The following is a 13,164-nucleotide window of genomic DNA, read 5'->3' as shown; positions in this document are numbered from 1 at the left end:
TAGTAGTGATCAGTATTTTACTACAGAGCTCTATCATTGTAGGGGTTATTAATTTACTATAGAGCTCTATCATAGTGGGGTTAGTATTTTACTATAGAGCTCTATCATAGTACGGGGTTAGTATTTTACTATAGAGCTCTATCATAGTAGGGGTCAGTATTTTACCATAGAGCTCTATCATAGTAGGGGTCAGTATTTAACTATAAAGCTCTATCATAGTAGGGATTAGTATTTTACCACAGAGCTCTATCATAGTAGGAGTTAGTATTTACTATAGAGCTCTATCATAGTAGGAGTTAGTATTTACTATAGAGCTCTTTCATAGGGGTTAGTATTTTACCATTAAGCTCTATCCTAGGAGTTAGTATTTTACTACAGAGCTCTATCATTGTAGGGGTTATTATTTTACTATAGAGCTCTATCATAGTGGGGTCAGTATTTTACTATAGAGCTCTATCATAGTAGGGGTCAGTATTTTACTATAGAGCTCTATCATAGTAGGGGGTTAGTATTTTACTATAGAGCTCTATCATAGTTGGGGTAAGTATTTTACCATAGAGCTCTATCATAGTAGGGGTCAGTATTTAACTATAAAGCTCTATCATAATATGGATTAGTATTTTACCACAGAGCTCTATCATAGTAGGAGTTAGTATTTACTATAGAGCTCTATCATAGTAGGAGTTAGTATTTACTATAGAGCTCTATCATAGGGGTTATTATTTTACTATAGAGCTCTATCATAGTAGTGATCAGTATTTTACTACAGAGCTCTATCATTGTAGGGGTTATTATTTTACTATAGAGCTCTATCATAGTATGGGGTTAGTATTTTACTATAGAGCTCTATCATAGTAGGGGTAAGTATTTTACCATAGAGCTCTATCATAGTAGGGGTCAGTATTTAACTATAAAGCTCTATCATAGTAGGGAGTTAGTATTTTACCACAGAGCTCTATCATAGTATCAGTTAGTATTTACTATAGAGCTCTATCATAGTAGGGGTTAGTATTTACTATACAGCGCTATCCTAGTAGGAGTTAGTATTTACTGCAGATCTCTATCATAGTAGGGGTAAGTATTTTACTATAGAGCTCTACCATAGTAGGGGGTCAGTATTTTACTGCAGAGCTCTATCATAGTAGGGATTAGTATTTTACCACAGAGCTCTATCATAGTAGGAGTTAGTACTTACTATAGAGCTCTGTCATAGTAGGGGTTAGTATTTTACCATAGAGCTCTATCATAGAAGTTAGTATTTGCTTTAGAGCTCTATCATAGCAGGGATTAGTATTTTACCACAGAGCTCTATCATAGTAGGGGTCAGTATTTTACTGCAGAGCTCTATCATAGTAGGGGTTATTATTTTACTATAGAGCTCTATCATAGTAGGGATTAGTATTTTACTATAGAGCTCTATCATAGTAGGGGTTAGTATTTTACTATAGAGCTCTATCATAGTAGGGGTCAGTATTTTACTATAGAGCTCTATCATAGTAGGGATTAGTATTTTACTATAGAGCTCTATCATAGTAGGGATTAGTATTTTACTATAGAGCTCTATTATAGTAGGGAGTTAGTATTTTACCATAGAGCTCTATCATAGTAGGGAGTTAGTATTTTACTATAGAGCTCTATCATAGTAGGGATTAGTATTTTACTATAGAGCTCTATTATAGTAGGGAGTTAGTATTTTACCATAGAGCTCTATTATAGTAGGGAGTTAGTATTTTACCATAGAGCTCTATCATAGTAGGGATTAGTATTTTACTATAGAGCTCTATCATAGTAGGGATTAGTATTTTACTATAGAGCTCTATCATAGTAGGGATTAGTATTTTACTATAGAGCTCTATCATAGTAGGGGTTAGTGTTTTACTATAGAGCTCTATCATAGTAGGGGTCAGTATTTTACTATAGAGCTCTATCATAGTAGGGGTTATTATTTTACTATAGAGCTCTATCATAGTAGGGGGTTAGTATTTTACTATAGAGCTCTATTATAGTAGGGAGTTAGTATTTTACCATAGAGCTCTATCATAGTAGTGATCAGTATTTTACTACAGAGCTCTATCATTGCAGGGGTTATTATTTTACTATAGAGCTCTATCGTAGTGGGGTCAGTATTTTGCTATAGAGCTCTATCATAGTAGGGGTCAGTATTTTACTATAGAGCTCTATCATAGTAGGGGGTTAGTATTTTACTATAGAGCTCTATCATAGTAGGGGTAAGTATTTTACCATAGAGCTCTATCATAGTAGGGGTCAGTATTTTACTATAGAGCTCTATCATAGTAGGGATTAGTCTTTTACCACAGAGCTCTAGCATAGTAGGAGTTAGTATTTACTATAGAGCTCTATCATAGTAGGAGTTAGTATTTACTATAGAGCTCTATCATAGTAGTGATCAGTATTTTACTACAGAGCTCTATCATTGTAGGGGTTATTATTTTACTATAGAGCTCTATCATAGTAGGGGGTTAGTATTTTACTATAGAGCTCTATCATAGTAGGGGTAAATATTTTACCATAGAGCTCTATCATAGTAGGGGTCAGTATTTAACTATAAAGCTCTATCATAGTAGGGATTAGTATTTTACCACAGAGCTCTAGCATAGTAGGAGTTAGTATTTACTATAGAGCTCTATCATAGTAGGAGTTAGTATTTACTATAGCGCTCTATCATAGGGGTTATTATTTTACTATAGAGCTCTATCATAGTAGTGATCAGTATTTTACTACAGAGCTCTATCATTGTAGGGGTTATTATTTTACTATAGAGCTCTATCATAGTAGGGATCAGTATTTTACCACAGAGCTCTATCATAGTAGGAGTTAGTATTTACTATAGAGCTCTATAATAGTAGGGATTAGTATTTACTATACAGCGCTATCCTAGTAGGAGTTAGTATTTACTATAGAGCTCTATCATAGTAGTGATCAGTATTTTACTACAGAGCTCTATCTTAGTAGGGGGTTAGTATTTTACTATAGAGCTCTATCATAGTAGGGGTAAGTATTTTACCATAGAGCTCTATCATAGTAGGGGTCAGTATTTAACTATAAAGCTCTATCATAGTAGGGATTAGTATTTTACTATAGAGCTCTACCATAGTAGGGGTTAGTATTTTACTATAGAGCTCTATCATAGTAGGGGTCAGTATTTTACTATAGAGCTCTATCATAGTAGGGATTAGTATTTTACTATAGAGCTCTATCATAGTAGGGATTAGTATTTTACTATAGAGCTCTATCATAGTAGGGATTAGTATTTTACTATAGAGCTCTATCATAGTAGGGGTTATTATTTTACTATAGAGCTCTATCATAGTAGGGATTAGTATTTTACTATAGAGCTCTATCATAGTAGGGGTCAGTATTTTACTATAGAGCTCTATCATAGTAGGGATTAGTATTTTACTATAGAGCTCTATCATAGTAGGGATTATTATTTTACTATTGAGCTCTATCATAGTAGGGATTAGTATTTTACCATAGAGCTCTATCATAGTAGGGGTTAGTATTTTACTATAGAGCTCTATCATAGTAGGGGTCAGTATTTTACTATAGAGCTCTATCATAGTAGGGGTTATTATTTTACTATAGAGCTCTATCATAGTAGGGGGTTAGTATTTTACTATAGAGCTCTATTATAGTAGGGAGTTAGTATTTTACCATAGAGCTCTATCATAGTAGTGATCAGTATTTTACTACAGAGCTCTATCATTGCAGGGGTTATTATTTTACTATAGAGCTCTATCGTAGTGGGGTCAGTATTTTGCTATAGAGCTCTATCATAGTAGGGGTCAGTATTTTACTATAGAGCTCTATCATAGTAGGGGGTTAGTATTTTACTATAGAGCTCTATCATAGTAGGGGTAAGTATTTTACCATAGAGCTCTATCATAGTAGGGGTCAGTATTTAACTATAAAGCTCTATCATAGTAGGGATTAGTATTTTACCACAGAGCTCTAGCATAGTAGGAGTTAGTATTTACTATAGAGCTCTATCATAGGGGTTAGTATTTTACCATTGAGCTCTATCATAGGAGTTAGTATTTTACTACAGAGCTCTATCATTGTAGGGGTTATTATTTTACTATAGAGCTCTATCATAGTGGGGTCAGTATTTTACTATAGAGCTCTATCATAGTAGGGGTCAGTATTTTACTATAGAGCTCTATCATAGTAGGGGGTTAGCATTTTACTATAGAGCTCTATCATAGTAGGAGTAAGTATTTTACCATAGTGCTCTATCATAGTAGGGGTCAGTATTTTACTATAGAGCTCTATCATAGTAGGGATTAGTCTTTTACCACAGAGCTCTAGCATAGTAGGAGTTAGTATTTACTATAGAGCTCTATCATAGTAGGAGTTAGTATTTACTATAGAGCTCTATCATAGTAGTGATCAGTATTTTACTACAGAGCTCTATCATTGTAGGGGTTATTATTTTACTATAGAGCTCTATCATAGTAGGGGGTTAGTATTTTACTATAGAGCTCTATCATAGTAGGGGTAAGTATTTTACCATAGAGCTCTATCATAGTAGGGGTCAGTATTTAACTATAAAGCTCTATCATAGTAGGGATTAGTATTTTACCACAGAGCTCTAGCATAGTAGGAGTTAGTATTTACTATAGAGCTCTATCATAGTAGGAGTTAGTATTTACTATAGCGCTCTATCATAGGGGTTATTATTTTACTATAGAGCTCTATCATAGTAGTGATCAGTATTTTACTACAGAGCTCTATCATTGTAGGGGTTATTATTTTACTATAGAGCTCTATCATAGTAGGGATCAGTATTTTACCACAGAGCTCTATCATAGTAGGAGTTAGTATTTACTATAGAGCTCTATCATAGTAGGGATTAGTATTTACTATACAGCGCTATCCTAGTAGGAGTTAGTATTTACTATAGAGCTCTATCATAGTAGTGATCAGTATTTTACTGCAGAGCTCTATCTTAGTAGAGGGTTAGTATTTTACTATAGAGCTCTATCATAGTAGGGGTAAGTATTTTACCATAGAGCTCTATCATAGTAGGGGTCAGTATTTAACTATAAAGCTCTATCATAGTAGGGATTAGTATTTTACCACAGAGCTCTAGCATAGTAGGATTTACTATAGAGCTCTATCATAGGGGTTATTATTTTACTATAGAGCTCTATCATAGTAGGGAGTTAGTATTTTACCATAGAGCTCTATTATAGTAGGGAGTTAGTATTTTACCATAGAGTTCTATTATAGTAGGGAGTTAGTATTTTACCATAGAGCTCTATTATAGTAGGGAGTTAGTATTTTACCATAGAGCTCTATTATAGTAGGGAGTTAGTATTTTACCATAGAGCTCTATTATAGTAGGGAGTTAGTATTTTACCATAGAGCTCTATTATAGTAGGGAGTTAGTATTTTACTATAGAGCTCTATCATAGTAGGGAGTTAGTATTTTACCACAGAGCTTTATCATTGTAGGGGTTATTATTTTACTATAGAGCTCTATTATAGTAGGGAGTTAGTATTTTACCATAGAGCTCTATTATAGTAGGGAGTTAGTATTTTACCATAGAGTTCTATTATAGTAGGGAGTTAGTATTTTACCATAGAGCTCTATTATAGTAGGGAGTTAGTATTTTACCATAGAGCTCTATTATAGTAGGGAGTTAGTATTTTACCATAGAGCTCTATTATAGTAGGGGTTATTATTTTACTATAGAGCTCTGTCATAGTAGGGAGTTAGTATTTTACCATAGAGCTCTATTATAGTAGGGAGTTAGTATTTTACCATAGAGCTCTATCATAGTAGGGAGTTAGTATTTTACCATAGAGCTCTATTATAGTAGGGAGTTAGTATTTTACCATAGAGCTCTATTATAGTAGGGAGTTAGTATTTTACCATAGAGCTCTATTATAGTAGGGAGTTAGTATTTTACTATAGAGCTCTATCATAGTAGGGAGTTAGTATTTTACCACAGAGCTCTATCATAGTAGGAGTTAGTATTTACTATAGATCTCTATAATAGTAGGGATTAGTATTTACTATACAGCGCTATCCTAGTAGGAGTTAGTATTTACTGCAGAGCTCTGTCATAGTAGGGGTCAGTATTTTACCATACAGCTCTATCATAGGAGTTAGTATTTGCTTTAGAGCTCTATCCTAGTAGGAGTTTGTATTTACTGCAGAGCTCTATCCTAGTAAGGGTTAGTATTTTACTATAGAGCTCTATCATAGTAGGGGTCAGTATTTTACTATAGAGCTCTACCATAGTAGGGGTCAGTATGTTACTATAGAGCTCTACCATAGTAGGGGTCAGTATTTTACTGCAGAGCTCTATCATTGTAGGGGGTCAGTATTTTACTGCAGAGCTCTATCATTGTAGGGGGTCAGTATTTTACTACAGAGCTCTATAATAGTAGGGGTTAGTATTTTACCATAGAGCCCTCTCATAGTAGGGGGTTATTACAGAGCTCTATCATAGTAGGGGTTATTATTTACTACAGAGCTCTATCATAGTAGGGGGTTAGTATTTACTGTAGATCTCTATCATAGTAGGGGTTAGTATTTTACCATAGAGCTCTATTATAGTAGGGGGTTAGTATTTTACTACAGAGCTCTATCATAGTAGGGGGTTAGTATTTTACTATAGAGCTCTATCATGGTAGGGGTTAGTATTTTACTATAGAGCTCTATAATAGGGGCGGGGTTAGTACTTACTATAGAGCTCTATCATAGTAGGGCGTTAGTATTTACCATAGAGCTCTATCATAGTAGGGCATTAGTATTTACCACAGGGCTCTATCATAATAGGGGTTAGTATTTACTATAGAGCTCTATCATAGTGGGGTTAGTATTTACCATAGGGCTCTATCATAATAGGGGTAAGTATGTACCATAGGGCTCTATCACAGTAGGGGGTTAGTATTTACCACAGGGCTCTATCATAGTAGAGGTTAGTATTTACCATAGGGTTCTATCATAGTAGGGGGTTAGTATTTACCACAGGGCTCTATCATAGTATAGGTTAGTATTTACCATAGGGCTCTATCATAGTAGGGGTAAGTGTTTACCACAGGGCTCTATCATAGTATAGGTTAGTATTTACCACAGGGCTCTATCATACTAGGGGGTTAGTGTTTACCACAGGGCTCTATCATAGTAGAGGTTAGTGTTTACCACAGGGCTCTATCATAATAGTATTGTAGAGATCACTAGGGGATCTTCTGTTCTTACCGCTGATAATCTTGTGATATCATTTTGTCTACATTTTGCAGATATCCGTGACAGTGGGAAGAAGCCGGTCATGATGTTTATCCACGGCGGATCCTACATGGACGGCACCGGGAACATGTTTGACGGTAGTGTCCTGGCCGCCTATGGCAATGTGATTGTGGTCACTATGAACTACAGACTGGGAGTCCTCGGTACGTTACCATTCTGTGGAGTTTTCTCCATTAATGAACCAATTCTTTTCCTGAACTACCCCATAATAAACATGGCCGTCTCTTGTCCTAAACGATAATAAACATGGCTGCCTCTTGTCCTAAACGATAATAAACATGGCCGCCTCTTGTCCTAAACTAAACCATAATTAACATGGCCGCCTCTTGTCCTAAACCATAATAAACATGGCCGCTTCTTGTCCTAAACTAAACCATAATTAACATGGCCGCCTCTTGTCCTAAACCATAATAAACATGGCCGCCTCTTGTCCTAAACCATAGTAAACATCGCTGCCTCTTGTCCTAAACCATAATAAACATGGCCGCCTCTTGTCCTAAACCATAGTAAACATCGCTGCCTCTTGTCCTAAACTAAACCATAATAAACATGGCCGCCTCTTGTCCTAAACTAAACCATAATTAACATGGCCGCCTCTTGTCCTAAACCATAATAAACATGGCCGCCTCTTGTCCTAAACTAAACCATAATAAACATGGCCGCCTCTTGTCCTAAACTAAACCATAATTAACATGGCCGCCTCTTGTCCTAAACTAAACCATAATTAACATGGCCGCCTCTTGTCCTAAACCATAATAAACATGGCCGCCTCTTGTCCTAAATTAAACCATAATTAACATGGCCGCCTCTTGTCCTAAATTAAACCATAATTAACATGGCCGCCTCTTGTCCTAAACCATAATAAACATGGCCGCCTCTTGTCCTAAACCATAATTAACATGGCCGCCTCTTGTCCTAAACTAAACCATAATTAACATGGCCGCCTCTTGTCCTAAACCATAATAAACATGGCCGCCTCTTGTCCTAAATTAAACCATAATTAACAGGGCCGCCTCTTGTCCTAAACTAAACCATAATAAACATGGCCGCCTCTTGTCCTAAACCATAATAAACATGGCCGCCTCTTGTCCTAAACTAAACCATAATTAACATGGCCGCCTCTTGTCCTAAACTAAACCATAATAAACATGGCCGCCTCTTGTCCTAAACCATAATAAACGTGGACGCCTCTTGTCCTAAACCATAATAAACATGGCCGTCTCTTGTCCTAAACCATAATAAACATGGCCGTCTCTTGTCCTAAACTAAACCATAATAAACATCGCCACCTCTTGTGCTAAATAAACCATAATAAACATGGCCGCCTCTTGTCCTAAACCATAATAAACATGGCCGTCTCTTGTCCTAAACTAAACCATAATAAACATGGCCATCTCTTGTCTTAAACCGTAATAAACATGGCCATCTCTTGTCCTAAACTAAACCATAATTAACATGGCCGCCTCTTGTCCTAAACCATAATAAACATGGCCACCTCTTGTCCTAAACTATAATAAACATGTCTGTCTCTTGTCCTAAACTAAACCATAATAAACATGGCCGTCTCTTGTCCTAAACCATAATAAACATGGCCGTCTCTTGTCCTAAACCATAATAAACATGGCCGCCTCTTGTCCTAAATCATAATAAACATGGCCGTCTCTTGTCCTAAACCATAATAAACATGGCCGTCTCTTGTCCTAAACCATGATAAACATGGCCGTCTCTTGTCCTAAACCATAATAAACATGGCCGCCTCTTGTCCTAAACCATAATAAACATGGCCGCCTCTTGTCCTAAACCATAATAAACATGGCCACCTCTTGTCCTAAACTAAACCATAATAAACATGGCCGTCTCTTTTCCTAAACTAAACCATAATAAACATGGCCGTCTCTTGTCCTAAACCATAATAAACATGGCCGCTTCTTGTCCTAAACCATAATAAACATGGCCACCTCTTGTCCTAAACCATAATAAACATGGCCGCTTCTTGTCCTAAACCATAATACGCATGGCCGCCTCTTGTCCTAAACCATAATAAACATGGCCGCTTCTTGTCCTAAACCATAATAAACATGGCCGCCTCTTGTCCTAAACCATAATTAACATGGCCGCTTCTTGTCCTAAACCATAATAAACATGGCCGCCTCTTGTCCTAAACCATAATAAACATGGCCGCCTCTTGTCCTAAATCATAATAAACATGGCCGTTTCTTGTCCTAAACCATAATAAATATGGACGCATCTTGTGCTAAACCGTAATAAACATGGCCGTCTCTTGTCCTAAACTAAACCATAAACATGGCCGCCTCTTGTCCTAAACTAAACCATAATAAACATGGCCGCCTCTTGTCCTAAACTAAACCATAATAAACATGGCCGCCTCTTGTCCTAAACTAAACCATAATAAACATGGCCGCCTCTTGTCCTAAACTAAACCATAATAAACATGGCCGTCTCTTGTCCTAAACTAAACCATAATAAACATGGCCGTCTCTTGTCCTAAACTAAACCATAATAAACATGGCCGCCTCTTGTCCTAAACTAAACCATAATAAACATGGCCGCCTCTTGTCCTAAACTAAACCATAATAAACGTGGCCGTCTCTTGTCCTAAACTAAACCATAATAAACATGGCCGTCTCTTGTCCTAAACTAAACCATAATAAACATGGCCGCCTCTTGTCCTAAACTATAATAAACATGGCCGTCTCTTGTCCTAAACTAAACCATAATTAACATGGCCATCTCTTGTCCTAAACCATAATAAACATGGCCGCCTTTTGTCCTAAACCATAATAAACATGGCCGCATCTTGTCCTAAACCGTAATAAACATGGCCGTCTCTTGTCCTAAACCGTAATAAACATGGCCGTCTCTTGTCCTAAACTAAACCATAATAAACATGGCCGTCTCTTGTCCTAAACCATAATAAACATGGCCGCCTCTTGTCCTAAACCATAATTAACATGGCCGTCTCTTGTCCTAAACTAAACCATAATAAACATGGCCGCCTCTTGTCCTAAACTAAACCATAATAAACATGGCCGCCTCTTGTCCTAAACTAAACCATAATAAACATGGCCGCCTCTTGTCCTAAACTAAACCATAATAAACATGGCCGCCTCTTGTCCTAAACTAAACCATAATAAACATGGCCGTCTCTTGTCCTAAACTAAACCATAATAAACATGGCCGTCTCTTGTCCTAAACTAAACCATAATAAACATGGCCGCCTCTTGTTCTAAACTAAACCATAATAAACATGGCCGCCTCTTGTCCTAAACTAAACCATAATAAACGTGGCCGTCTCTTGTCCTAAACTAAACCATAATAAACATGGCCGTCTCTTGTCCTAAACTAAACCATAATAAACATGGCCGCCTCTTGTCCTAAACTATAATAAACATGGCCGTCTCTTGTCCTAAACTAAACCATAATTAACATGGCCATCTCTTGTCCTAAACCATAATAAACATGGCCGCCTTTTGTCCTAAACCATAATAAACATGGCCGCATCTTGTCCTAAACCGTAATAAACATGGCCGTCTCTTGTCCTAAACCGTAATAAACATGGCCGTCTCTTGTCCTAAACTAAACCATAATAAACATGGCCGTCTCTTGTCCTAAACCATAATAAACATGGCCGCCTCTTGTCCTAAACCATAATTAACATGGCCGTCTCTTGTCCTAAACTAAACTATAATAAACACGGCCGCCTCTTGTCCTAAACCATAATAAACATGGCCGTCTCTTGTCCTAAACCATAATAAACATGGCCGTCTCTTGTCCTAAACCATAATAAACATGGCCGCCTCTTGTCCTAAACCATAATAAACATGGACGCATCTTGTCCTAAACCGTAATAAACATGGCCGCCTCTTGTCCTAAACCATAAAAACATGGCCACCTCTTGTCCTAAACCATAATAAACATGGCCGCTTCTTGTCCTAAACCATAATAAACATGGCCGCATCTTGTCCTAAACCGTAATAAACATGGCCGCCTCTTGTCCTAAACCATAATAAACATGGCCGTCTCTTGTCCTAAACTAAACCATAATAAACATGGCCCTCTCTTGTCCTAAACCATAATAAACATGGCCGCCTCTTGTCCTAAACCATAATTAACATGGCCGTCTCTTGTCCTAAACTAAACCATAATAAACACGGCCGCCTCTTGTCCTAAACCATAATAAACATGGACGCATCTTGTCCTAAACCGTAATAAACATGGCCGCCTCTTGGCCTAAACCATAATAAACATGGCCGTCTCTTGGCCTAAACTAAACCATAATAAACATGGCCGTCTCTTGTCCTAAACCATAATAAACATGGCCGTCTCTTGGCCTAAACTAAACCATAATAAACATGGCCGTCTCTTGGCCTAAACTAAACCATAATAAACATGGCCGCCTCTTGTCCTAAACCATAATAAACATGGCCGTCTCTTGGCCTAAACTAAACCATAATAAACATGGCCGTCTCTTGTCCTAAACCATAATTAACATGGCCGTCTCTTGTCCTAAACTATAATAAACATGGCCGCCTCTTGTCCTAAACTAAACCATAATAAACATGGCCGCGTCTTGTCCTAAACCATAATAAACATGGCCGCCTCTTGTCCTAAACCATAATAAACATGGCCGTCTCTTGTCCTAAACTAAACCATAATAAACATGGCCACCTCTTGTCCTAAACCATAATAAACATGGCCACCTCTTGTCCTAAACTATAATAAACATGTCTGTCTCTTGTCCTAAACTAAACCATAATAAACATGGCCGCCTCTTGTCCTAAACCATAATAAACATGGCCGTCTCTTGTCCTAAACCATAATAAACATGGCCGTCTCTTGTCCTAAACCATAATAAACATGGCCGTTTCTTGTCCTAAACCATAATAAACATGGCCGTCTCTTGTCCTAAACCATAATAAACATGGCCGTTTCTTGTCCTAAACCATAATAAATATGGCCGCTTCTTGTCCTAAACCATAATAAACATGGCCGCCTCTTGTCCTAAACCGTAATAAACATGGCCGCCTCTTGTCCTAAACCATAATAAACATGGACGCATCTTGTCTTAAACCATAATAAATATGGACGCATCTTGTCCTAAACCGTAATAAACATGGCCGCCTCTTGTCCTAAACTAAACCATAATAAACATGGCCGCCTCTTGTCCTAAACCATAATAAACATGGCCGCCTCTTGTCCTAAACCATAATAAACATGGACGCATCTTGTCTTAAACCATAATAAATATGGACGCATCTTGTCCTAAACCGTAATAAACATGGACGCATCTTGTCCTAAACCATAATAAATATGGACGCATCTTGTCCTAAACCGTAATAAACATGGACGCATCTTGTGCTAAATCATAATAAACATGGCCGTCTCTTGTCCTAAACTAAACCATAATAAACATGGCCACCTCTTGTCCTAAACTAAACCATAATAAACATGGCCGTCTCTTGTCCTAAACTAAACCATAATAAACATGGCCGTCTCTTGTCCTAAACTAAACCATAATAAACATGGACGCATCTTGTCCTAAACCGTAATAAACATGGCCGCCTCTTGTCCTAAACCATAATAAACATGGCCGCCTCTTGTCCTAAACCATAATAAACATGGACGCATCTTGTCCTAAACCGTAATAAACATGGCCGCCTCTTGTCCTAAACCATAATAAACATGGCCGTCTCTTGTCCTAAACCATAATAAACATGGCCGTCTCTTGTCCTAACCTAAACCATAATAAACATGGCCGCCTCTTGTCCTAAACCATAATAAACATGGCCGCCTCTTGTCCTAAACCATAATAAACATGGCCGTCTCTTGTCCTAAGCCATAATAAACATGGCCGTCTCTTG

At 37.4% G+C, this 13,164-nt stretch overlaps 1 protein-coding gene across 1 annotated transcript in view; it reads left to right on the top strand.

The window, feature by feature from the left end:
* The window catches only part of LOC130337568 (neuroligin-2-like), a gene marked incomplete in the record, with an annotated part of 184,394 nt that overhangs the window by 151,357 nt on the left and 19,873 nt on the right, over positions 1-13,164 (top strand). The window contains 1 exon segment of the mRNA XM_056553952.1: positions 7,276-7,425. Within this exon segment, the coding sequence (XP_056409927.1) occupies positions 7,276-7,425 (150 nt within the window).

Source organism: Hyla sarda, unplaced genomic scaffold (assembly GCF_029499605.1).
Source record: "Hyla sarda isolate aHylSar1 unplaced genomic scaffold, aHylSar1.hap1 scaffold_498, whole genome shotgun sequence".
Taxonomy (NCBI): Eukaryota; Metazoa; Chordata; class Amphibia; order Anura; family Hylidae; genus Hyla; species Hyla sarda.
This window is presented reverse-complemented; position numbering and strand designations above follow the sequence as displayed.